The sequence below is a fragment of the Ambystoma mexicanum genome, chromosome 2q (assembly GCF_040938575.1).
Source record: "Ambystoma mexicanum isolate Mex_15411 chromosome 2q, UKY_AmexF1_1, whole genome shotgun sequence".
Classification (NCBI taxonomy): domain Eukaryota; kingdom Metazoa; phylum Chordata; class Amphibia; order Caudata; family Ambystomatidae; genus Ambystoma; species Ambystoma mexicanum.
In genome coordinates, this window is record NC_090924.1 from 731,243,715 (window position 1) to 731,268,364 (window position 24,650).

The following is a 24,650-nucleotide window of genomic DNA, read 5'->3' on the forward strand; positions in this document are numbered from 1 at the left end:
TTTAGTAAGGTCGCTTGGTTCTGATGGTTTAGCTGGCAAAATTGGCGCAGCTGGCGCCAATGGCACCCACGGTTTAGTAGGTGTCGAGGGCCTGATGGGCGTCATCGGCACCAACGGCGTTGGTCTCACAGGCGTCGAGGATCTCAACCTCTCCCTATGTCTCGAGTGATCCTTCGATTTCTCATATCGAGGCCTCGAGGGCTCTCGATGTGGAACATGCCTTTTACCTGGGCTCGAGGGTGTGCGAGTTTTAGGCGATAACCCTCCTTTCCGGCTTCCTTAGAAGGCTTGGTCGGAGTGTGGCTTTGTTTCTCAAATACTTTTAGCATTTCCACACAGCTTCCCGTTCTGCTGGAGTAGACTTTTTCAAGGGGCACGCAACCCTTTTGGGGGAACCGTCAGATGAAGAAATTGACAGGTGACATGTGGTGCCTCCTCTTTGACTTCTTCGAAGATGACGAGTCGCGGGAACCATGACCAGTGGCGGGAACCACTCCTAGACCTGGAACGCTTGGCCTTCTTCCTCCGAGGAGAGTCGCCTCTCGACTTATCAGTCGAAGGCCTAGCAAGTCGTATCTTAGGGGACTTGGGTGATTTTCCTACATTTAGTTTTCCCTTCCGTTCCCTTAAGGCTTTTCCCGTCATGGACTGGCATTTGGAGCAAACTCTAGTATCGTGGTCCTCCCTCAGACACCACAGGCAGATTCGATGCGGGTCGGTTAGGGACATCTTCGGACCGCAATATCTGTATTTTTTTAAACTGGACTTAATTGTCGACGGTGTAGATGCAGAAGACACAATCAGCGAGTTTGAAGATAATCCCTCAAAGTAACAAACGTCGCAGTATGAGACGTGCCGAGTTTCACACAAAGCAAACACTGTTTGCAGAAAAACAGAACTGAGGCCAAAGGACGCCGCACATGCTTTATATAGAACCACCAATGAAGTAGCCCGTGATGGCGGCCTTTGAGGGACATGGACTCAATGCCGTAGATGTACGGTGCCCTCTGCCGAAATGTTTTTCGAAGCTGCTGAAGCTGGGACATTACATGTCAAAGATGAGGAATACGTTGGAGGATTAAATCGGATAGACACTTTAGAACACAATCATGGCAGATGGTCACAAACACATTTCTCACAGGTGCTACAACACAGACACATTTTTGGGAGACATACCAACCTCACTGTCCTGATGAAGGCCGACATAATTATGGAATGATCACATGACCAGTATCTCACAGGCTGAAACAGTGTCAACAATATTCCTGTAAGATAATGCCCTAGAGCATTGGTAACCTGTTCATAATGTATATTTAGGGAAACATACATAGAATATAAAAGATGAGAGAAGGAAGTAAAAAAGAAAAACTGTCCTAAATAACCAGTCAGTTTAATCTAGAGGGAGCGTTTCTGTTTTATTCCTGTTAATTGTTGTTTTTGTGAACCTCCTCTGTGCCATTGTTTGTAAATGTAAACACTATGTATGCATCAGAATGGTCTAGCATCGCCACAATATTTATCATTCGGAGAATGTGATGGAATTGCACAGGTTTATATTTTACTAGGGACTAAAATTTGGTGTGAAATTAGCAGTATTTGTATGCATTATTGTTTGGAGTCAAACCAAGATGTTCATAAAGATTCTATAAATAAAACATTATTTACAAAAGAATTAACACATCGCAGATGGAACATAAGTCAGAAATATGATTGGCTGTGTATCCATCGTGATCCTGATCATTTAGTATTGTACGGCTTCATCTGGTGTCATCTTGTCGTCCTGTTTAAGATTGCCCTTGTTTGATTGACAGGACCGCCATATATGGAATATAGGAAACATTGAAGAGGTTTTGGTTCTAGGCATTAGTTCTGTGATTTATCCTCTTCACAGCATTTTTAGGTATAACATTTACTCTGGAGCCTTTTGGTGGAAGAAAAGCAACACACTTGCTTCCAAATTCTGAAGCCCTTCCTTTAATGCCAAGGATTAAATAAAAGCTTTTTCTGTCAAATTAATTTGTTTCATATTTTCCCTTTTGCTCCTTTATCGTAGAACCAGTCTGATTATTCTGATGAAGAGCTCAATGATGATCTTTTGCAAAGTGATGAAGAGGAGCAAGAGCCACAACCAATTTTCAGGTACCACAATTAAAATGTTTGCTTTTAGTACATGCCTGCTTTTGAACATTAACTAAGTAGATGTCATTGCTTTAATTATGTGGTATTCATCAAAGTAAGGTTGCTGTTAGGACTGATTTTCTATACTCTTGCTTGGTGGACAGATGTATAGAAGACAACCTATATTGTGACAGGGACAACTCTGGGGAGCTGTAGCCAAACAAGTTCAGGTAGCAGTGACAGGCGGTCTAAGTTCTTCAGCGGTGGTGAGCTTGTAAAGGGTCATAATGAGTTGTCACAATGGGAATCACAGATTACACTTAGACAGGATGTATAAAAATACAATGATCATTTATTGGCCAAACACACAATAGAAAAATGACTACTGGTAGGTAGTTATCACACAACAGTAGAAACATAGATTAAATAAATACATTCACTTATCAGAGGGCATAATATACTGTTACTGTAGATTTCTTCGAATACCATTTCCCCTACTGAGATTTCACTGAATATATTTCACAGAATAAGGTAGTGGAAATGGTATGTGTAATGCATAATGTGTGGGGTAAGGGTACTAGTTTGGGTATATACAATGTATAATAACAATAAAAAATAAAAATAGAAGAGGTGGTTTTCCGGTGAAATGGATTCAGTGAAATCTCCATTTTGAGAAATATATTCAAAGAAATCACATACATCCATAATATACATCGCAAACTCCTGCAAAAGAAAGGTAAGGTTATAATTATGCACTTTAGGTCCACAGAAATGTTGCGTGAGCAAGCAATGGCAAAGCCAATATTAGAAAAAAGTTTATTATAAGCACCTAGACTTAGAATAGGATTTTAGGGGTAGGTAAGAACCACTGTAATTTACCACCCTTACTACGATTCTTCCCAAGACTTGGCAGGTCATTGGAAAAATGTCAGAACTTGCTTTTTCCGCTGTCAGCCGTAGTCCTCTATTCACAGGGGTTGCAGGTTTTAGCTGATCTCTGGTTGGTGTCTTTTACCGGTGCAAGGACTCTGGAATGAAGAATGTAGCAAAACTCGATGCAGGACCTCTCTCAGTACTGGACTCTGGCCAGGTAAGCGATTTCGGATGGTGGTCACTGCAGCACGACGACGCAAAGGGACTCAACTGCCGCGGTCAGACTCTCCCTCCTATCTCGGGACCTCTTGATGCTAGGATACTGAAATTGCACAGAGGTGAGTCTTGTAGGGCCGGCTGAAGATTCCGAAGTTCCTGGTTGAAACCCGGAACAGTGACGTTGGAAGCACGGTAGCCCAAACTCTCTGCTGGTCAGCCACCGGACGGTTCCGGGGCACTTTCGAAGGCTCTTCTTTTCAGGGTACCAAGCAGATGTCAGGAATGGATGTTTCCTCAACTCCCAGGGTCGCAGCTCCTTTGCAGGACTGCTAAAGATCTTGAGCAAGACGGGCTCCTCCAGGACAGCAGCAGAAGTTGGTAGCCAGGCCTTTGGTTTCTTCGCAGGTCTCACAGCTGGATAGAAGTCTTGGCTCCTTCAGGTTTCTCCAGGATCTCTGAAGAATCGGTGCATGGGTCGTCTTATCCTAAAAGCTAGGTAAGAGCCGAAACTCCCAATAGCAGGCCTAGCGCCCACACCCATCTCGGCAGTGGTCCAATCCGGCCACTGGCGGGAACACTCATGCATATGACTGAGACATATGGACACCAGTTTGTGCATTGGGACCAGACAGTCCCAACCCACATCCTGCCATCAAGCACACACCTCCAGTAGCCTGCCGAAAGTCTCTGCTTTCCCGGGCACTGGAAGTCCTTGTAAGGATTTTCCTGGCTTCTCAGACCAGGAAGAAGGCTAAAGAACAAGATACAAGATGGCTAAAGGACCAGCAAAAAACTGTGGCACGGCAATGTTTGGCCACTAGCCAGTTAGTAGGCAAACGCGTAAATGTGGTAAGGCTAAAGCGAAAAGCACCAGAAAATGATAAAAACTCACTGCTGCCACCAGCTTATCCTTTGAGCACATCTAGAGTAACCAAAAATCCTCTTGAGTGGTAGTCTAGGGCAAAACAAACATGTACCCCTTTGTACTTGTGGTTAAGGTGCATTCTACAAAGATAAAGTTACCACCAGCGATACCAAAGGAACCCCAAGTAGCAACATTGTAACACCACTAAGGGAAACAATGTTTCCCAGTACTGACAGCCTGAAGGACATGTCAGTTTCCCCATAACATATGAGCAAAAGCCAGTGCAGTGAAGTTTAAGGCTTCACTTTACTGCAAAAAGCAGGTCAGCATAAAAAATTAAAGCAAAACATTGGAGGTCCATAAAGAAGGAAGGAAATGTGTAGTAAAGAGAAATAATTCTTGACAGCGGCGCTCTGAAATCCTGTATTGGTGGATTAGCTGAGGCAGCTTGTCAGTTGGGTTGAGACTTTCCCCCACCAGCCCGGCCTACTCCTACTTTAAAACTTTGATTTGCCCTTTTGGGATCCCAGCCCACTTGAGTGTACGTTGCTTTACGCAGCAGGTGTCTGCAAAGAATTTTCTGATGCAGCTTTACTTGCTATTGCTATGTTTTTGCATTGTTTAAAGGCTCTACATAGACGATGTTAGGGAGAATTTTCAGTTTCTGATGCTTGTTAATCTGCTTAGAATCGCATGCTGTGCATATAGTCCGACATCCAGTAGTCACCGCAGAGTATTGCATCTGGTCTTTCGAGAATCGAAAGGGGACGTTGACATGGGCATGCCTGTAACACTATCCCTTTCGTGAGTGTACCCAAAATCCCTCAAGCGCCGAGGTCCCTCCAGATTGTTTTTTTCCGCCCAGCATATTGGTCGCCTTAAGTGGATCTCGTTCAGAGACATTGAGAATTGTCCATCGACCTTTGGTCAAATATATAATAATATTTAAGATCACCCGAACCATCCTTCCTTTCGACGGCTGTTCTGGATCTCAGCTGAAACATCCAACTGACCTTCGACGGACATTCGGGGTGGACATTTCTATAAAATCTGAGATTGCTTTTCCTTTTCCTGCCTCTTTCCTCTTTGGTCTTCGTCACTTTTCCTATCCTCGGCTATGGAGAGGACTCCATTTAGGTTTTGCGTCATTTACAACGAAGAAGGTTGTGCGGCTTGCAAGCTCCTCCGTCCTAAAACATTGAAGTAGCGCTGTGTAAAGCGGTAAGCGGCCTACGGGATGTTGAAGGCCAAGTCATCTCCCGCTGCCGCAGCCACGAGTGCGACGAGGGCAATAGTGACAAGCATACCTCCGATCCAGAGGTTATTGACCTTTCGACAGAGCGCTCCAACTCCATGTTGTCTGTCCCTGACCCCGCCAGGCACGGCTCAGGCACGGCTCGGGCACTGCTATGGGAATACACCCCGGCGACAAAGACTAACATTTGCAAATCACTAAACGCAACCCACGGCCAGTCTTCGAAGTCTAAGAACACCACAGCGGCAACAGGCACACCGGAGGTTCAGGCCCTGCGCGCTGACCATCATGATTGGCAGCCCTCCCTGCAGATGCGCTTAGCGATCAGGCACTCAAAAAACAAAGGGTGCTATTCCCAATATTCCAATTCCGTCGAGACGCATCGTAAGAAGGCAAGGCCCCAGCTCTGCCTAAAACTACACAACCGCGGGCCGAGGCTACGCGTCTCCCTTCTGCAGAGGTTGTTGCCGAAAGCATTGCGAGAATTGGTTTGGCCAACGTTAATAGGCGGCAGTGAAAGGATTGCCTACGGAAAAGGCCTTGGATCCCTCGAAATCCAAAGATCGTCTAAGGGGAATACCAGAACCCTCCACCAAGCCTAAGGAGAAGCACAGGGACATGCCACCTCTGTCGGCCCTCAGAGTTGTTTTCGGAAGGTGAAGAAGGTATTTCTTCAGCGTTGAGACAAAAATCTCGACTTTTGGCAGCGGAGGATCGTTTACAGGAGACCTTTTCACCGCTATACCCCTCTGGGTCTTCTGTTTGGACTAGGGACAAATTTGAGAATTGTATGGAGATGCTTGACAGGTTTGTTACCTTCTCAGAGCAATCCACCCCCAAAAGATCACGGGAAGAAAGCCTTTTGGACCCTGTGGCTAAATTTTTAAGACTCTTTGACCCCTTTCAAGAAGAGGATGTGTACACCTACGACCTCACTGAGGAGGAAGTTCCTACAGAAACTCAGGATGAAGATCATTTCATCGATCCTGAGGATATGCATGACGCCATAGAGGGCAGGAGGGGAAACCTGGATATGGTGACCCTCGAACATGGCAGTCTCCAAACCCATACCAGATTCTGATGCCCTGTGGATGGATTCCCTCCACACAGCCCTCTCCAGTGGACGATCAATTGACGTTTAACGCCATGTTGCACAAAGCAGCAGAACATTTAAAAATCGCCACTGATGAAGCTGTTCCTGAAGCTGACTTTGCGGAGGATATTCTTAAAGAGAAGCCGCAGGCCAGCCAGGCTATTCCTCTCCTCCACTCGATTAAAAAGCTTCTGGCTCTCTCGTTGGCAACACCTGCACTCACAAGAGCAGTGAACCCGAGAATGGAAAAGCTTTTTTGGCCTCCTCCCTCTGATCCCATATATATCGGAGGTCACTCCACCCCAGACTCTCTGGTGACCGCTACAAGGAAAAGGGCAGTGGTTCCCCTATCAACTGGGAAGGCGCCCCCTGACAAAGAGTGTAAAAGACTCTATGCCCTAGGAAAGAGGGTCACGGCCGCAGTTGACCTCAACTCCTTTGTGCAGGCCTTGCAGCTTGTGCCCTATCAGGTAGGCTGCCCTGGAGCTCCTATGTTTCTTCCAGAACCACTGACTGATTAACTAACTTTTCATCTGAAGATCTTCATCAGAACTGGAATTGTCAGTTTGACTTTGGCTGTCCTGGTTTCCCAAAAGTCCATCTTCTGATCCTATTGGCTTTGGCAATGCTGGTTTTGCCATAGTTTTTAATTGTGAAAACTTTTATTGCTCAAACAGATTGCCTATACCTCCCTGTGAGAGAGGATTTGTTATTTACAGTTGCTGTTTGTGTTCTGCCTAACTTTAAAAATGTCCCTCCCATCAAGTTTGCAAAAGTGATATCTATAGGTGCTGATACTGACCTTAATTATCATCACTCTGTGTGCTGGATATGCGAAGCATAGGAAAAGTTACTCGCCTGCATTGTTTCTTATATTAATTGATCCCATTTCACATTGAATGTTAGTTGCTGCATTTTAGATTTGTGTGTGTGTGTGTCTGTGTGTGTGTGTAAATACATTTGAGGCTTGTGGAATCTGCATAGATCACATGCTGTGCATAGGCCGACATCTAGAAGCTGCAGAGTATTAGTTTTTGAAACTCGAAAAAGGACGTCGACCGGGCATGCCAGTAATACTATCCCTAGTCTGATGTCCACTGTACCCATGGTCCTTCACGCATCGAGGTCCCTCAGATTGTTTTTTTCCGCCTTCATAGACGGGCGCTTTTAGCGGAGTTCCTCTTTCGGCTTATCACCGTTTATGATCAAATTTAACAATAGTTCTTCTTACAATCCTTTATATTCACCGACTTCCGATACAACCTGACGCTGGTGAAGAACAAGAAAAGACTGTTGAAAGACTCCCGTCGACTGATCGGTTCCGGCCTTCGAAGGCCGCTTCGGGCTTCAACCCACACAGTAGGGAGAGAGGGGGAGGACAATTTAGAATGCATATACCCCTTTCCGTACACTACATTCGCCTAGCTGCCATGCCTTTCTATTATGTAAAGGACCGCTTTTAAATTGTGCCCTAAGTGCAACAAGAAGTTCCTGTGGCTAGATAAACACCTTGTGTCTAACCTGCATCTCCCACAAGACCACGTCGAGGGTTCTTGAGCGTGTAGACTCTTCAAACCCAAGACTTTGAAGGACTGTCAACTAAACGCTGTGCCCTCTACGTCAGGCAGCTCAAGGCCATGGACGTGGAGGGTGCCTTCAGCGACGACAGCAACGCTGCGTTATCCGACGGCTAGGGCGACGGGGTTACTCCGGTTTCCCAGGCTTAGGCCCCCGACCCCAATAGACAGGCCGGCGGCTCTGTTACAGGGACAAAACCGGTCGGCGTAAGCTCTTCCACCACACCAAACACATAACCCACTGCCGAGATCTGACACCCTTGTCGAGCAAACTGCAATGAACGATGTCTAGGGAAAGGTCAGTTGATTCTTTGTCTTCTGGGCACACCGAATTGCTGCATGACAAATCCTGACTGTCGAAGAACAGATCAGACGTCATGGATTAAGAGATTCCCGAAGATCGTGAATCAGATGGCGATACTTTGGATCGGCCCGTAGCCGAGATTCGACGGCCTACGTTGAAATCGGTAGAAAGGCCCATAAAGGCGGGACTAGCCCATCTTATTGAGAAACATGTCCCAGCATGCCTTACTAAATCAAAGGAGTCTAGGAAGAGTTCTTCTAAGACCCCCAAAGAGATAAATCACAGAAGGCCCCTAACAAGAGTAAGGAACCTCAGGTACAGGATTCCCCATCTTCAAAGAAGAGAGCTACACCCATCTGCTGTACTCGCACCCACTTCAGAAGATTTAGGCATCACACCTCCGCTAAGTGTCATCCCTAGTTCTGCAGAATGGTCATCAGCTGATATAGATGGGGTCATGAGGAGGATGTCTTTCATAGCGGACTGTTATGAAAAGAATCCAGATTACTTTAGAAGCTTCCACTGCACCCCACCCCACTCCACTACAGCAGCAGCCTCTGGGTCTCAGGATCCTATTCAACCCCCTACAAAAAGGTCTCGAGCCAGTGCGAGATCCTGCTGTCATTGAACTATATGACAAGATCTATATAGTCGGGAGGCCGCAGATCCTTATTATGGAGATAATGAGGACAATGACGGTGATCCAGATATGGTCATGTACAACATCGACTCTACAGTGGATAATGACCCCCCAAAGTAGATAATCATCCTATTTTAAACAAGTGCTCATTAAGGCTGCCGAGCACTTCCAAATATCTACTCGAAAATCCGCAGGACACGGATTTAATTGACGAGATCTTGGGAGATAGTCTCTCAATTTATTCCCCAACTAAAATCTGTCCAGCGAAAGGTACAGCCCTCACTAGAAAGACCAAATCAGAAGTGAGCGGTGAACCCCTGCATAGAAAAACTTTTCAGGCCTGCCCCATCTGACCCGCTGTACATCCGGGGTCAACTAAAACCTGACTTGCTTGTCGCTACTACGACAAGGAAGAGGGCAGGTACTATCCTAGCCTCCTCTGAGTCTCCTCCAGACAAGGAAAGTAAGGGGCTTTACACAATGGCCAGAAAGGTTGCCTCTTCCGCTGCTTTCCATACCAGAATAGCTAATAACGGTACTCTATTAGCCAGTTTCAATTGCCATAAATGGCATTACTCTCCTCAGCCCCGGAACTCCTCAAGTCTCAATTGCCACTGGTGGCTTCGGAAAGGAAGGGCAGTTTCCAGCTGCTTGCTGAAGAGCAGTCTTTACGCCGCAGACAACGTCGGCAGCATCATAGCTGAGGGTACCATTAAGCGTTGCACGTGGTTCCACCAATCTGGATTTAAACCAGAGATGCAGGCTACTCTCATTAACATTCCTGTCGAGCCCAATGTTCTCTTTGGCAAGGCCGTCAAGGACTCCTTGAAGACAGCCAAGGAAGAGTATGACTCATTGAAGTCATTGTGACGATTGACCAATAAACCTCCTGGCCAAAGGGGAAACAGCAATTTTCGTTGCTCTTGCAGACCATTCTCCCAGAGGGGTTCCAGCTATAACCAAAGTCTGGGAAGAGCGTGGGGGAATAATCAAGGCCAGGTCTCTGAGAAGTACCAGAGAGGGCCGTGCAGATCACGGGGTCGGGGAATGGGTCCCTCCTCCAGAGGTGGTACCCCACCTCATAAAGAGTTACATCCCGCTCCAGGTGCCCTCCCATGCCTCTAGAGTAGGAGGGCGCATTTCCAACTTACCCCAAGCATGGGAGGGAATCACCTTACAGATGGGTGCTGTTCACCGTAGCAGGTGGATATTGTATAGAGCTCCCCGAGCGACCCCAGAATCACCTCCAACCCCAGGAGACCCACTCCAAAGAACTGCACATCCTACTTGTGGAAATCACCACGCTTCTACTAAAGGACGCCATCGAAATCGTCCCGGCCAACCAGGTAAACAGGGGCATTTATTCAACTTCCCTGTGCCAAAGAAAGATCTAACAATGCTCCCAGTATTAGATTTGCGCCCTGCAAACAAATGTCAAGCCACAAAGGTTCTGCCTGACTACGCTACAAGAGGTAATCCCTCTACTGGAAAAGGGATTACATGGCAACACTGGATATGAAAGATGCCTATTCTCATATTCCAATGTTCCCAGCGCACAGAAGATACTTGCGTTTCAAGTTAGCGAACCAGCACTACCAATTCAAAGTGCTGCCCTTCGGAATAGAATTTGCTCCAAGGGTATTCAAGAAGGTACTGGCGGTGGTGGCAGCACACCTGCGCAGGGAGTCCATCTCAGTGTACCCTTACCTGGACGACTGGCTGATTACAGGGGAGTCTCCCCTAATTTGCAGGCAGAACAATCAAAGAACTATCAACCTTCTCTTTCAATTGGGTTTCTCCATCAACAAGAAATAATCAAGCCTAGTGCCAAGCACAACCAAAACGTTCATAGGAGCTGTCTTAAACACAGAAGAGGGGTTGGTCTTTCCATCAGAGGAAAGAGTCCAAAACATGTTACTGCAAAAACCTCACTATCGGGCAGGCCACCAGATACGGGTACGCAACGCTTTGCATTTGCTAGGCATGATGGCATCTTGCATTTACCTGGTACCACACGTGCGCCTGCGACCCATGCAGGAGTGGTTAGTGAAACAATGGTCTCGGTCAAGTGGTCAGTGCGACGATCTAGTGGTCCTTTGGCCAACAGTAGTACAAAATCTTTGCTAGTGGACAAGAGAAAATTTGCTGAAGGGGAAAACCCTTCTACGACCCGGAAGTACAAGCGATTGTCACGACAGATGCCTCACTCGCTGGGTGGGGTGCTCATTACCTTAATCGCACAGCTCCGGGTCTGTGGTCTTGGGCAGCTTCTCAGAACCACATCAATCTGCTGGAACTACTGGCAGTATTCAAAGCCCTTCAGGCATTTGAGTTTCACCTAGCGAACCAATCTGTGCAAGTCCTGACAGACAGCACTACAGCGATGTTCTACATCAACAAACAGGCGTGAACACGTTCTACAAATCTGTCCAGGCTTCCCAACAAATTTTGAGATGGGCACTCAAACGGATGCTATTCCTATCGTCGCAGCATTTTCCAGAGGAACTCGAGTCTCTGGCAAACTCACTGAGCATAGATCCCCCCTACCAGAGGAACACACATGGCAACTACACGCAGGGGTCGTAGAGCATCTCTTCTCTCAATGTGGTTACCCCACAATTGACTTGTTCACTACACGTGAAAACAGTCAATGCCCAGACTTCACGTCCAGATTCCCACAGCCAGTCTCCCATGGGAGGAGGCGGAACGCCCTATGGATGAACTGGTCAGGGAGATTTGCTTACACTCCCGCCCCCCCCACACCACACACCTCTCGTGAAGGTGATCAACAAGATCCGCAGGGAACAGATTACGCTCATCCTAGTTAATCCTAGGCAGGGGGGGCAAGACAACCGTGGTATCCACATCTGCGCGAACTGGCTGTGCGATCCCATCAAGCTACCGTGCCCGACCAATTTACTCACTCAGCATGGGGAGCTAACAGTGCACCCTCAGCCCCACTCAATGAACTTGGCAGCATGGCTCCTGAAGTCATAGAGTTCGGACATCTTAACCTACCACAGAGGTGCATGGATATCTTGAAGGAAGCAAGAAAACCTAACACTAGGCACTGTTACTTCGACAAGTGGAGAAGATTTGTAATTTGGTGCCAGTCTAAACAAATTAACCCCATAGAATATTCTCCATTCCACAATCTTTCTTGTATGCTCCACTTTCTAGATTCATGGTTAGTATTCAACTCCTTAAACGTCCACCTGGCGGCCTTGTCATCCTACACCACCTCCCACAATAAAGTCTTATGGTGGAAGGTGCTGGTCATCGAAGCATTCATGGAAGGGGTAAAGAGACTTCCCCTCCAATTTCCAATCCGCCGCATGGAAGGTGTCTCATGTTGTACTTGCTAAGCCCATGGGACCTCCTTTCGAGCCCATGCATAAGTGTAGTTTTAAACACCCAACTTACCAAACTGCCTTCTTAGTGGCGATTACTTCCATTCGAGTGAGTGAAATACATGCATTGTCAGTGCAGGATCCCTTCTTTGTTGCACACAAAGATAAGCTGGTTTTATGTACACATCCTAGGTTCTCCCCTAAATTCATCAATACATTTCACGTGAGCCAGTCTATTGAGCTACTGACTTTCTTTCAGAACCCCACCAGCTCAGCTGAGGTAAAACTCCACACACTGGATGTGTGGAGGGTGGTCCTTTACCATGTAAACAAGACCAGACCGCTAAGGAAAACAGACCAACTGTTTGTCTCCAAAGCACCAGGCAGAGAAGGAGACTGCATTTCAAAGAATGCCATCTCCAGTTGGATAGTTAGATGTATACAATTGTGCTATTCCCTTACAGACAAGACACTGCCTTTTATGCCCAGAGCTCCCGCCAAAATGAGCACAGGAGCCACTCTGGCTTTCATTGCAAATGTCCTTCTAGACAGCATTTGCAAAGCAGCTACATGGAGCTCAGTACACATCTTCACAGATGCACAGGTGGGACAAGCGGTTCTAAGACATCTGTTCGCCCATGCACCTTCTCTCATCCCACCACCTTATTCTAACACTTCTCGCTAATCTATGCACAGCATGTGATCTAAGCAGATTCCACAAGCCTCAGAAGAGATAGATTACTCACCGTAATTGTATTTCTGATGCTTGCATCTGCTTAGATTCACATGCACCCATCCTTCCTCCCCTCGGAGAGAAGGCGCATGGATGCTTATGAACTTGTCTGATACGTATCTGCTTGGATACAACTGTACTCGCGCTACACTTTATGCTACCTCATGTCAGAAAAATAACAATCTGAGGGACCTCAGCGCGTGAAGGATCATGGGTACAGTGGATGTCACACGAGGGATAGTATTACTGGCAGGCCCTGTCGACGTCCTTTTTCGAGTTTCAAAAACTAATACTCTGCAGCTTCTAGATGTCGGCCTATGCACAGCATGTGAATCTAAGCAGATACAAACATCAGAAATACGATTATGGTGAGTAATGTATGATATATTAGTATCCCTAGTGTGACGTCTACTGTAGCCATGATCCCTCATGCGTCAAGGTCCCTCAGATTGTTTTTTTCCACCATGCTAGACCGACACGTATAGCGGAGTTCCTTTCGGCGATAAGCCTTTGACTTTTATACAATTACGATAGTTGCTATTTCTATCCTTTCATCGACTGCTGAAACACCACACCGGTGAAGAAAGAAAACTGCCCGTTGGAGACCATTCGACGGACCGCATGGCCTTGGAAGGATGCCCTGGGCCTCGGCCCAGACAGTAGGGTGAAGACGGGAGAGGCCATTTTAGAATGCATATCCTCCCCTTCCTACACTTGGTTTGCCCAGCTGCCACTTACATCACCAATAATTATGGAAAATACACCATTAAAATTTTGCCCCAAGTGTAATTGTAAATTCCCCTGGGTGGACAAATACTTAGTTTGCATTTTGTGTCTCCTGAGAGACCACATCGAAACGTCTTGTCGAGCGTGCAGGCTCTTCAAGCCTAAGACGTTAAAGTACCGTTCCACAAAACGCTGGGCCCTCTACGCCAGGCAACTCGAGGCCATGGAAGTAGAGGGAGCCTTCATCGATGCCATACTTTCGGACGGCGAGGGCATTGGAGTAACTTTGGCTACTCAAGTGCAGGACCCCGACCCCGTAGGACAGGCCGGCGACCATGTTGTGGGGACTACACACGGCGGCAGCAGCGCTACAAAAGCACACACCACCAAACACATAAGCCCCAGTCGCCAGTTGACAGATGAGTCGAATACTCGACAACGTTCGACACCCCGTGAATGATCCACAGAGTCCTGGTGCTCTGGGCAACCTCGTTCAAGATCGCCACATGACGGGTTTCAGACGTCGAAAGACGTCAAGAGTTTCTCACGAAAAACTCCTTCCGAAGGCCGTTCGTCTGCAGACGAAGCCTCGGCTCCCGCACCAGAAGTTCGAAGTTATTCTGATAAAGCGTCAGGCCCCAAAAAGTCTGTTAAACACTCCTCTGGGCCCCAGGGTGGGGAAAAACATCATAACAAATCCTCCAAGAGTCCTATTAGGGACAAGTTACCACAGAAGGGAATATTGTCCAAGACCACAGAGAAACCTAAAGACTCTAGGCCAAAGATTATATTTCCCACTAATGAGGATATTGTAATCCCAAATTCAAAGGAATGTTCTTCGCAAGATATTGATAGGGTTATGGGAAGAATTACATTTATGGCAAATTTCTATGAAAAGAACCCGGATTACTTTCAAAGTTTTCACTCCACTCCTCCCACCTCAGCCCTTTCCGGCTCTCGAGCCTCTGCCTTACCAGGAGGATCTCATTTGTGGAAACATCTGACCCTCAACTTAATGAAGAGGATACAGATGAACTTTATTATGGGGATGATGAAGACCCAGACCAGGAGGCAAACATGTACTCATAGATTCTCCTATTAATCAGGACCCCCTAGTGTTAGATTTCCCCGTCGACAATCAAACCCTCCTCAATCCAGTCTTAGCTAAAACAGCAGAACACTTCCAAATTGACACACAGGAGGTACAGGAGGATAGAGACTTGGCTGAACAAATATTGGGGGACAAAAAGACAGTAGGTCAGTTTATTCCACTGCTAATGTCGGTACAACGCAGAATACAACCTTCCTTAGAAGCACCCAATCTCACACGGGCCGTTAACCCACGTGTGGATAAACTATTCAGGCCTGCACCATCAGACCCTTTATATATAAGAGGCCAATTGAAACTGGACTCATTGGTTGTCACCACAACAAGAAAAAGAGCAGGTATACCCCTTGCTTCCTCCGAGGCACTACCGGATAAGGAAAGCCAGAAAATATATGCTATGGGCAGAAAGGTCACCTCTTCTGCGGCCTACCAGACGAGAATAGCCAACAACGCTACACTTTTGGCAAGTTAGAACTGCCATAAGTGGGAGGAGGTTTCTGCATTACTTGCGTCCGCCCCGGAGCCACTTAAATCACAACTAGCTCAGGTGGCAGCGGACGGAAGGGCCGTATCTACTTGTCTCCTCAAGTAAAATTTCGATGCAGCTGTCAATGCTGGGAGAGTCATTGCAGAGGGGACTATTATCAAGGGGGATGAATGGCTTCGCCAGTCAGGCTTCAGGCCAGAAACACAAGCCACCCCAATAAATATGCCAGTGGAACCTAATGTGCTCTTCGGCAAGGCTGTAGAAGACGCACTTAAGACAGCAAAGGATGAGTATGCACTCTAAAAATCTTTAGGTCTGCTCACAAACAAGCCCACGGGTCAAAGAGGTAACAGTAATTTTCACTGTTTTTGGGGCCAAAATTCAGAGGATCAGGCTACAATCCAGTCTCAGGTTCCTATGGCAAAAATGAAGGACAAGCCTTCCAAGGCTATCCACGAGGACAACACAGAGGTCGTGGTAATCGAGCAGAGGCCCAGCTCGAGGTGGCATACCACCTCAGAGCAAGTGACATTCCGCTCCAAGTACCCTCCCATGCATCTCCAGTAGGAGGACGCATTTCCAACTTCTTCACCCACGAATGCGAGGGTATCACCTCGGAGAGATGGGTACTGTCCACGGTAGCAGGGGGCTACTGCATAGAACTACTTCAACGTCCTCCCAACCACCCCCAAGACAGAAAGTCCACTCAGAGGAACATCAGCGGATCCTTCTAGAAGAAATAACAGCGCTTTTATTAAAGGACGCTATAGAAGTGATCCCAGGCAAACAGGGGTATTTATTCAACTTATTTCCTTGTTCCAAAGGAAGATCTAACAATGTGTCCTGTATTAGATTTGTGCCATGCAAACAAGTATGTCAAGCCACAAAAGTTCTGCATGACTATGCTAGGAGAGGTAATCCAGCTACTAAAAAAGGGGGATTGCATGGCAACACTGCTGGATATCAAAGATGCCTATTTTCATATTTCAATGTTCCCAGAGTACATCAGATTCAAGTTCGCGAACAAGCACTACCAATTCAAGGTGCTGCCCTTTGGAATAGCCTCGGCTCCAAGGATATTCACAAAGGTACTGGCGGTAGTGGCAGCGCACCTGCTCAGTGGAGCAGTCCCAGTGTACCCTTACTTGGACGACTGGCTCATAACAGGGAAATCACCACTGATTTGCAGACAAAACATCCAGACAACAATCGACCTCCCCTTTCAATTGGGCTTCTCAATCAACAAGAAAAAATCAAGCCTATTGCCAAGCACTTCCAAACAGTTCCTAGGATCTATCCTAGACACAGAGGAAGGATTGGTCTTTCCCTCAGAGGAAAAAGTAAGAAATGTGTTATTGCAAATACATCATCAGGCCGGCTGCCAGATAAGAGTGCGCAAAGCAATGTGTTTAATAGGTATGATGACATCTTGCATATACCCGGCTCCTCGCGCGCCTGCGCATGCATCGCATACAGGAGTGGTTGGCGAAACAATGGTCTCGGGCAAGCAGACAGTGGGACGATCTAGTGGTCGTTTGCCAACACTTGTACAAAATCTCTAACCTACTGCCAGGTTGGGACCTTAATGTGTTACTCGCGAAGCTCATGGGACCCCCATTCGAGCCAACGTACAAGTCTAGTCTCAAACACCTGACTTATAAAACTGCCTTCTTAGTAGCCATCACTTCCATAAGAAGGGTCAGTGAAATCCAAGCTGTCAGTGCAGGATCCTTTCTTTACTATACAGAAGGACAAAGTGGTTTTACGCACTCACCCTAGGTTCTCACCTAAATTCTTCTAAAAACTTCATGTAAACCGGTCTATTGAGCTACCAGCTTTCTTCCAGGAACCCAAAAGCTCTGCTGAGGTAAAACTCCACACACTTTATATAAGGAGAGCGGTCCTCTACTATATAGACAAGACCAGACCGCTAAGAAAGACAGATCAACTGTTTGTCTCTAAGAATGCCATCTCTAGGTGGATAGTCAGATGTATCCAACTGTGCTATTCCCTTTCAAATAAAACACTGACTTTTACGCCAAGGACCCACTCCACAAGAGGTACTGGAGCCACTCTGGCTTTCATTGCAAATGTCCCCTTAGACCAGTGGTTTTCAAACTTTTTTGGCTTGGGGGACCCCCCCCTGAGCAAAATTTGGGCAGGCCGGGCCCCCCCCCCCCCCCAAATGTGCCAGAGGAACATTTGCGCGCTATCATCGCACCCTATTCCAAGTACAGTCCCTGGCCTCTCCCCACCCTGCTCCCACCACTATCCCAGTGCTCCTGCCCATCCTGCTCCCACCACAGTCCCATAACACAATCATACACGCATCCATACACATATGTAAATAAAGAAATCGCCGTAAACGTACCTTCTGCAGCGGCCTGCGCGTGGTTGCTAAAATGCCCAGCTCACTCTGCCCATATGTGCGAGGAGGCGCAGGAGCACCCCCTTGCACATACATACATGCAGTGCCCCAGCCAACATTTCCAATGAGCTATGCGAGGCTGGCGAAGCAAAACACCACCAGCGTTGCATGGGTCAGCCTTCATGAGCGGCTGGGGAACTGAACTGTCAAAGGCAAACTGTGTTTCCCTTTGACAGTTTAGCCAGCCCAGGAGAACTCTCTCAGATGGAAAAAGCAGCTGAGGGAGTGCCCAGTGTTTCAGTGGGCTGGCTCCTCGGCTGCTCCATAATGGGTGAGGAGGCCAGTGGGTGGACGCCCCCTCACGCATTATGGATGAGCTGCCAGGCTTGGACTGGCCTATAGGGCAATAGGGCGAAGGCCGTAGCAAAAATGCTAGTGTAGGCCAGTCAAAATGGGCCACTTTTTTGGCCAATGTGGGCCAGTTTGAGGAGTTACTTCACTATGCAGCTGTTAGGCAGAAACCTGTGCAGTTCCCTCTGGGACCACTGCAAAAGATTTAGGACTACAAGTGTTTGGCAGTAAACCCACTTGGTAGCAGTCTGTACCACACAGATTCACTTGGTAGCTGTGGCTGAGCAATCACTCTTCCCTCAAGAAGAGTTAGGCAGTATACAGAGTATTCACAATAGAGGCAACCAGACAGGGTAAAGACATCTCATTTTTACTACCAGCAGCACGGTATGGCCCCTGCAGAGCAGCCGACATTGATGCAACCCTAGATATGGTTGGCAGGCAACGTTCACAAGCCAAAAGGTTGCTGTAGCTGTGAACATATCCTCAGATGATCCTCTTGCTTTAATTGAGGTGGCAGAGGAGCTTCATTCTCGTGCCAATATGATCACGTCAGTACCAAATAATCACTCAAAGGTAATTTAAAAATGCTTCCCTTACTAGTTCCCACGAGAAAATAGATATTGCAACTACTGAAGCTTGGCTCCAAGAAATAAGGAGAGCTGTAGATGCCTACATTGCCTCCCAAAAAACTCAACCACCACTCAGTGGACTCCAGTTGGGTCAAAATAGCAGTAAGAAAGTAACTTTGACACATCCAGAAGAGACTACTTTAACATGTTAACATCTAAGCTGCACACAGAGATAACCAAACCCTTTGGGTAAGCTGTCTCCAAAGTAAACCAAACAACTTCTCACCAGTGCCCCACTGTCCCCCAAGTTCTCTCTAGTACAAATAGTGTATACAACAGAATCAAAGGACAAACGCACTAGATCAATGTGAGGGCCTTTCGCTGCCATCTAAAGGTTCAAATGGTGCTTTGGATGCAAATGGTTTAGATCGAACTGCTTTAACGGGTCTTGTATCGTGCTACAGTCTATTAGCATGCAAGTCAGATAATGTTAAGGGTGCTGGAGCGCTCAATCTACAATTGCCGTTGAACACCATTGTCTGTAACACTCGCTACCCAAAAGATCTGCCTTATGTTTGATATTTGGCTGTCAACCAGCCCCCTTGCCCCAGTATGATCTAAATAGAGTATATATTATGGCCCTATTCTCTGAAATTCCTTCACTTTGAAGATCTTTTATCTAGTGATAATGCGCAAGTGGAATTCATAAATGAAACAAATCTGGGGATAGCAAAGCATTGGTTAAATTTGAGGGTGATACTGAACACTTTTCAGGAGGGTGGCGGGTGTTGGTCAGGGGTCCGGGGGTATGGGTCAGGGTTATTAACCAAATTGAGCGCAGGTATTTATTCTGAACCGTGGACCTCACCAACGCCTTTATGCAATTAAACTCAAAATTGCTAATAGTTTCTATGCATTACTTAATGTTTTTTGGAATGTGCAAGGTATCTCAGATGACTTTCTTCCATGGCTTAACTGACCTGCTGGAAATGATTCATCTTGACCCTGAAATCTCCCATATACTTTTGGCAGGAGATCTAAATCTTCATTGTTTGGATAAATCTCGTTCTGGGTGTGAAAAAAGACTGATCCAATGAAACCATTTTGCAGAGGTCCATAATCTAATCATGTTGAATGGGGCGTTTCCTGAGGATACTCCTCCCCAAACTACTTGGCAAAGAAAAAAATGCTAGTACTATAATAGACTATATATTTGTGGACCCCATGTTATTACCCCTAATATTACAGTTCACTGTAATACCAACAGATCAAAGTGAACATAACAAACTCTACTTTCTGCAGTGTGAATAGCCAACTGCCTAAGTTCCCTGAGATACAATACCAGGGAATAGCAATTATTAACAATGGTCTTAATAGACTACGCTGGACGGAATATAAATTGCAGCATCTGAATGATTAGCTGGTGCCAGCCTATTGAAACTCCGAACAAGAGGTCCGAGGTTACGATGTTTACTACAATGAATTGATTCATCAATATCGCACAGCTGGTACATTCCCATCAAAAAAATATAAAACAACTCCTGCTTTCATCCTGAAATCATGGAAAGGAAATCCTTGTTCCGCAAGCAGAAAAGGCAGGCATGACTACTCTCTCCTTCGTCGAGGAACATTGCCATAAGAAAAATCCAAAGAAGTTTTAAAAACTGGCTGCGAGCAAGAAAATCCAGATTTTATCAACTTGATGGTGGAAGGATGTTAAAGTTAGTACAGAATAAAAACACAGGTCAAATGGAGTTATTGAACCAAAAAGCTACACCACAATCGGCCTCTCAAATTAATGGAGTCACGGAAGAAAAATGGATTTCCCACTTTACTGAGCTATATGCATTACCCAAAGGTAAGCTAACTAGACCCAATGAACAAACGCCTGAACATTTTCAACTGAACTTCAATCGAGAGGACATTATATAAATGAGGCGAGTCGATCCAGTGCTCCTGGCCCAGATGGTTTATCTAATCACACTCTAAAACCACATCCAGAGTATTGGGCTACGATCCTGTTTAACATATTTATTTACATAAACACCAAAAAACAGATTGTGTAGCTGGACTCAACCGATAATTCTGCCGATCTAAATGGCGATAGGCTTAATCCAGCAAGCTACAGGCCCAGCTTTAGTAATTTAATACACGCTTTCGACACTATAGATCGGCAGTTGCTTCATGATGAACTTCGTCACTATGAATGCCCTTCATCTCTTATAACACTACTCCATTCAAACACCACCATGCAGGTAAGGCTCTTTAGAAGTTTTAAAAAGATGAGTACCAATAATAACATATGGTTCAGAAACAAAGTTGCCCAGAGAGCGCCAGTTATTGGGATAAATTATAGAGGCTCGATTTTGGAGGAACGTACTAACATTACCCAAATCTACACCGCTGTCTCTTATACACTTTGAATTAGGTGCCCTGTCTCTATTTGTTCAAATGCTGTGGAAAATGTGTGCCTTGCTAAGAAAATGCCTCACAGACTTTAATGCCAAGGATATTCTGGTTGTTATGGCTGAGGATCTGTTAACCTCTTCTCACTCCTTTTCAACAAAATGGCGAAATTGTACACTAGATTCTCTACTAAAAGCAGATCTCTTGATTTATTAATTCTAAATCCAGAATGTGCTAAAAACAAATTACAACAACATGACTGGATAACCACACAGCGTGAATGTAACAATTATGTAGATTTTGATATCCCTGTATTTGGTCATAAAACATTATGCACTATGGCAGACTATCTCATCAAGAGTCCATCCTTTTTTCGGAATCAATATTTAAGATTCAGACTGAACCTTTGGCCAACAAATGAAATATTGGCCAGACATGGCATTATACCAAAGGACAAAAACATCTGTCGATTCTGTAACAAAAAATCTCAGAAGCATTGCGGCATATTGAGTGTCCAGCTCGTGTTTCAAAACGTAACAGATTTCTTGAAACAGTACAAATTTCATTACCCAAAAACAGAGGGTGAAATCTGGCAGTCATTTCTTTTCTATATCTAGAATGTCACCAAAGATAGCATTAGTACAATATTTAAATTCCATCCTCATGTATTTCCTAGGGCCATGCCTGAAGAGTAACGCTTGCATGACTTTGGGGAATCTCTATTGTACCTCGTGCTGAATAGTGACTCTTGTATTGTGTTTTGGGTCAATGTGTATAGATTAGATCCCTTTGTTAATTGCACAGATAAAGATTGCTAATTGAACATCTAAAGATTGTGTCTTTGATCAAAGCGTTTTGCAGTGTTTTGACTGGATCCTAAATTTTAAAAAAAATCTTATGTAGGAGAGGGAGTTTTGTATACATTATTTGCTTTTATATGTATTATACATGTTTATGTAATATTTGTTTTTATTTTGAAAGGTTGATAAAAGAATGTCAGCCAATCGAATACATTTAAAAAAAAAAATTCTGGTTTTCGGAACTTCAGCATCTGCGGATTTCTTCCTCCAATCAGATTGCCGCTGATTCCCGACCTCCTTCACCAGTGTGGTCACCAGCTGTGGCACCCCTCCTCACAATTGTTCAGCTTGGCGGCCTGGTGCCTCAATTCAGATCTTTAGCGCAGTTTAATCTGTCCGAGGACAGTATGTGCATTATCCAAACAGCCAGAAAACCTTCTACGAGGGCTCTATATAGGAGCAAATGGCTCAGTTTTTGCCACTGGTGCTTGGCTAAACAGCTTGACCCCAGGCACGCTACGGTTGACACTATTCTATCATTTGTGTCTCACTTTGCAGCTTCAGGCATTCATGTTTTGTCTTGCAGAACTTATCTGCCATTGCGGCCTACCTGTCCACGGACAGCTGTTGATTTTTCATTGACTAATCGGGTCATTAAAAGACCTTTGGCAGGTCTTCACCGCTTCCCGCTGGTGCGCACCCCTCATCCCAAGTGGGATTTGAATGTGGTCCTCACCGCGTTATGCCATATACCCTTTGAACCCTTGGCCACTACCGATCTTAAATATCTTTCTTGGAAGGTCGCCTTTCTGATGCCAGTAACATCGGCGAGGCAAGTAAGTGAACTCCAAGCTCTTTCCGCTGAACATCCGTTCCTCATTTTCCATAAGGATAAGGTTGTGCTTCACTCATCCTTCCTTCCTGCCTAAGGTGGTTACCGATTTTCATTTGAACCAACCAATCAATCTCTTTACCTGTCTTTTTTTTCTAATCTGGCATCAGATGCCAAGAGAATTTTACACAACTTGGACGTCAGGCGAGCCCTGAAGTTTTACTCGATGGAACGAGTTAACTCAGAACTCCTCAACTTAGTCACATTCGGAGACCCAAAAGGGATACCAGCTTCCAAAGCAACTATCTCCTGATGTATTGCCTCATGTAGTTCTGAAGCCTAGACCCTTCCAGGCCTTCAACCCCCGAAAGGCATCCATGCTCCTCTTGTACGTGGCAAAGCGGCTGCTGTTGCCTTCCAAAAGTATCTCCCTTGGGAGTCCATCGCCAAGGCGGCCAAGTGGGCTTCCCCCTCAGCTTTCTGCAAGCATTACTGCTTAGACTTGTGCTCCAGGGCTGATGCCAATTTGACTAGGCAGTTCTTAAGAACTTGTTCCAGTAAAGGTTTTTTTCCATCCACCCATACAAACTGTGATGCATGCTTGGGAATCTCCCACAAGTATGGAGGAAAGGGGACAGGATGTAGGAGTATAACAAAGTTGCTCAACGTAGTGACTACCTTACTCCTAGTCCATAACCGCTTTCCTCCATATGCCCGCCGTCACCTCTAAAAAGTATCCTCTATTATTGCTTAAATGGTCTCAGAGCTGGTGATAGAAAAGGACTGAAGGGGGATGGGTGGGGTTACGGCCTCATGCAGTGCCCTGCGTGAAAATAAAAGGACAAACAAAATGATGCTTTTTTTTTTTACAAGAGTGCTCCGTTGCCTCCCCGAAGGACTGAATGTCCCACAAGTATGGCAGAAAGGGGACAATGGGCTAGGAGTAAGCTTGTCACTACGGTGAGTAACTCTGTTAGAACCAGTTGTCTGTCTCTCTCGTACTACCGCAAAAGTGCATGCTCGTATGGCAATTTCCATCTTGAAATGGGAGACGAAATGGACAACAAAGAAAACGGCACAAAGAGCAGACATTGTACTGACAAGATTAGCCATTTTGAGTATATGGTGCTAAAAAAGCAGGATTGCTTTAAAAAAAAATCAAGATGTTTGGTTCTACATAAGGAAAGGTAAATCTGGGTTTACAGATAGCAGCCGAGTCTAAGGTGCCCATCACAAAGGTAACTGAGGTATTACGTATGGAAAAATATAAAGGTAAGTTGAAAATGATGTGAGACCTTGCGTGCAACTGACCAGTGTACTCCAAATAACCAAGTGAGGCAAAAGGGCCTCATTGATCCCAAAAATTACCTGGAATCCAGACAGAACTCGTATATGCTGGAGGACTCCAATGAAGTCAGTGGACAAAAGTTGCAAAATAGAATAACTTTTTGAACAGAGTCTCTACCTGTTATTCAGTGGTTAAATAATTCTTGGAAGAGCAGCTGTGTCTGTTATCCGTTTCCACCGTTTGGATTGCCTCATTGTTTAAGAATCTGAAGGTGGTCCCTTCCGGCTTGGCTCCTAAACCCCTCCAATTTGTGGCATGGCATGTGTAGATATTTAGGTGCTTGTCACTGCTTTAGTTCATGGCACTCTCAAATCCTCTGGAAGGCTTAGCTAGTCTCCCTCAGCGCTGTAAAATTCTCCCCAACGAATGTTTCATTTTGCTCAGGTTTCTATCAGATTTTCGTTTGAAGTACAGTTCTGGCCTTGTCTCTGAATCCTGCATCTGAAGCAGAAATGGTCAAAAGCTCATTAGGCGTGCATAGCATTTTCCATCCCTTCCCTCTTATGAGTAGATTCCAACTCTTTCCTTCTCTTGTCACTGCACTGCTACCTCCCACGCTTTCTAATTATCACTTTCCCGTGTTCCCCATGTATATTTTTGACCACTTTCAAATTGTGCCCAACGT

The 24,650-nt window shown here is 45.8% G+C and overlaps 1 protein-coding gene across 6 annotated transcripts in view; it reads left to right on the forward strand.

The window, feature by feature from the left end:
* Nucleotides 1–24,650, forward strand: part of RBM33 (RNA binding motif protein 33) — a 1,526,085-nt gene that overhangs the window by 131,058 nt on the left and 1,370,377 nt on the right. For all 6 annotated transcript variants that reach the window (XR_011303311.1, XR_011303310.1, XM_069647955.1 and 3 more), the window contains exon 4: nucleotides 2,054–2,139. Coding sequence is in view for 4 of the 6 variants with exons in the window: in XM_069647955.1 (XP_069504056.1) it covers nucleotides 2,054–2,139 (86 nt within the window). In the remaining 2 variants the exon portion in view is untranslated. The remainder of the gene's footprint in view (nucleotides 1–2,053; nucleotides 2,140–24,650) is intronic.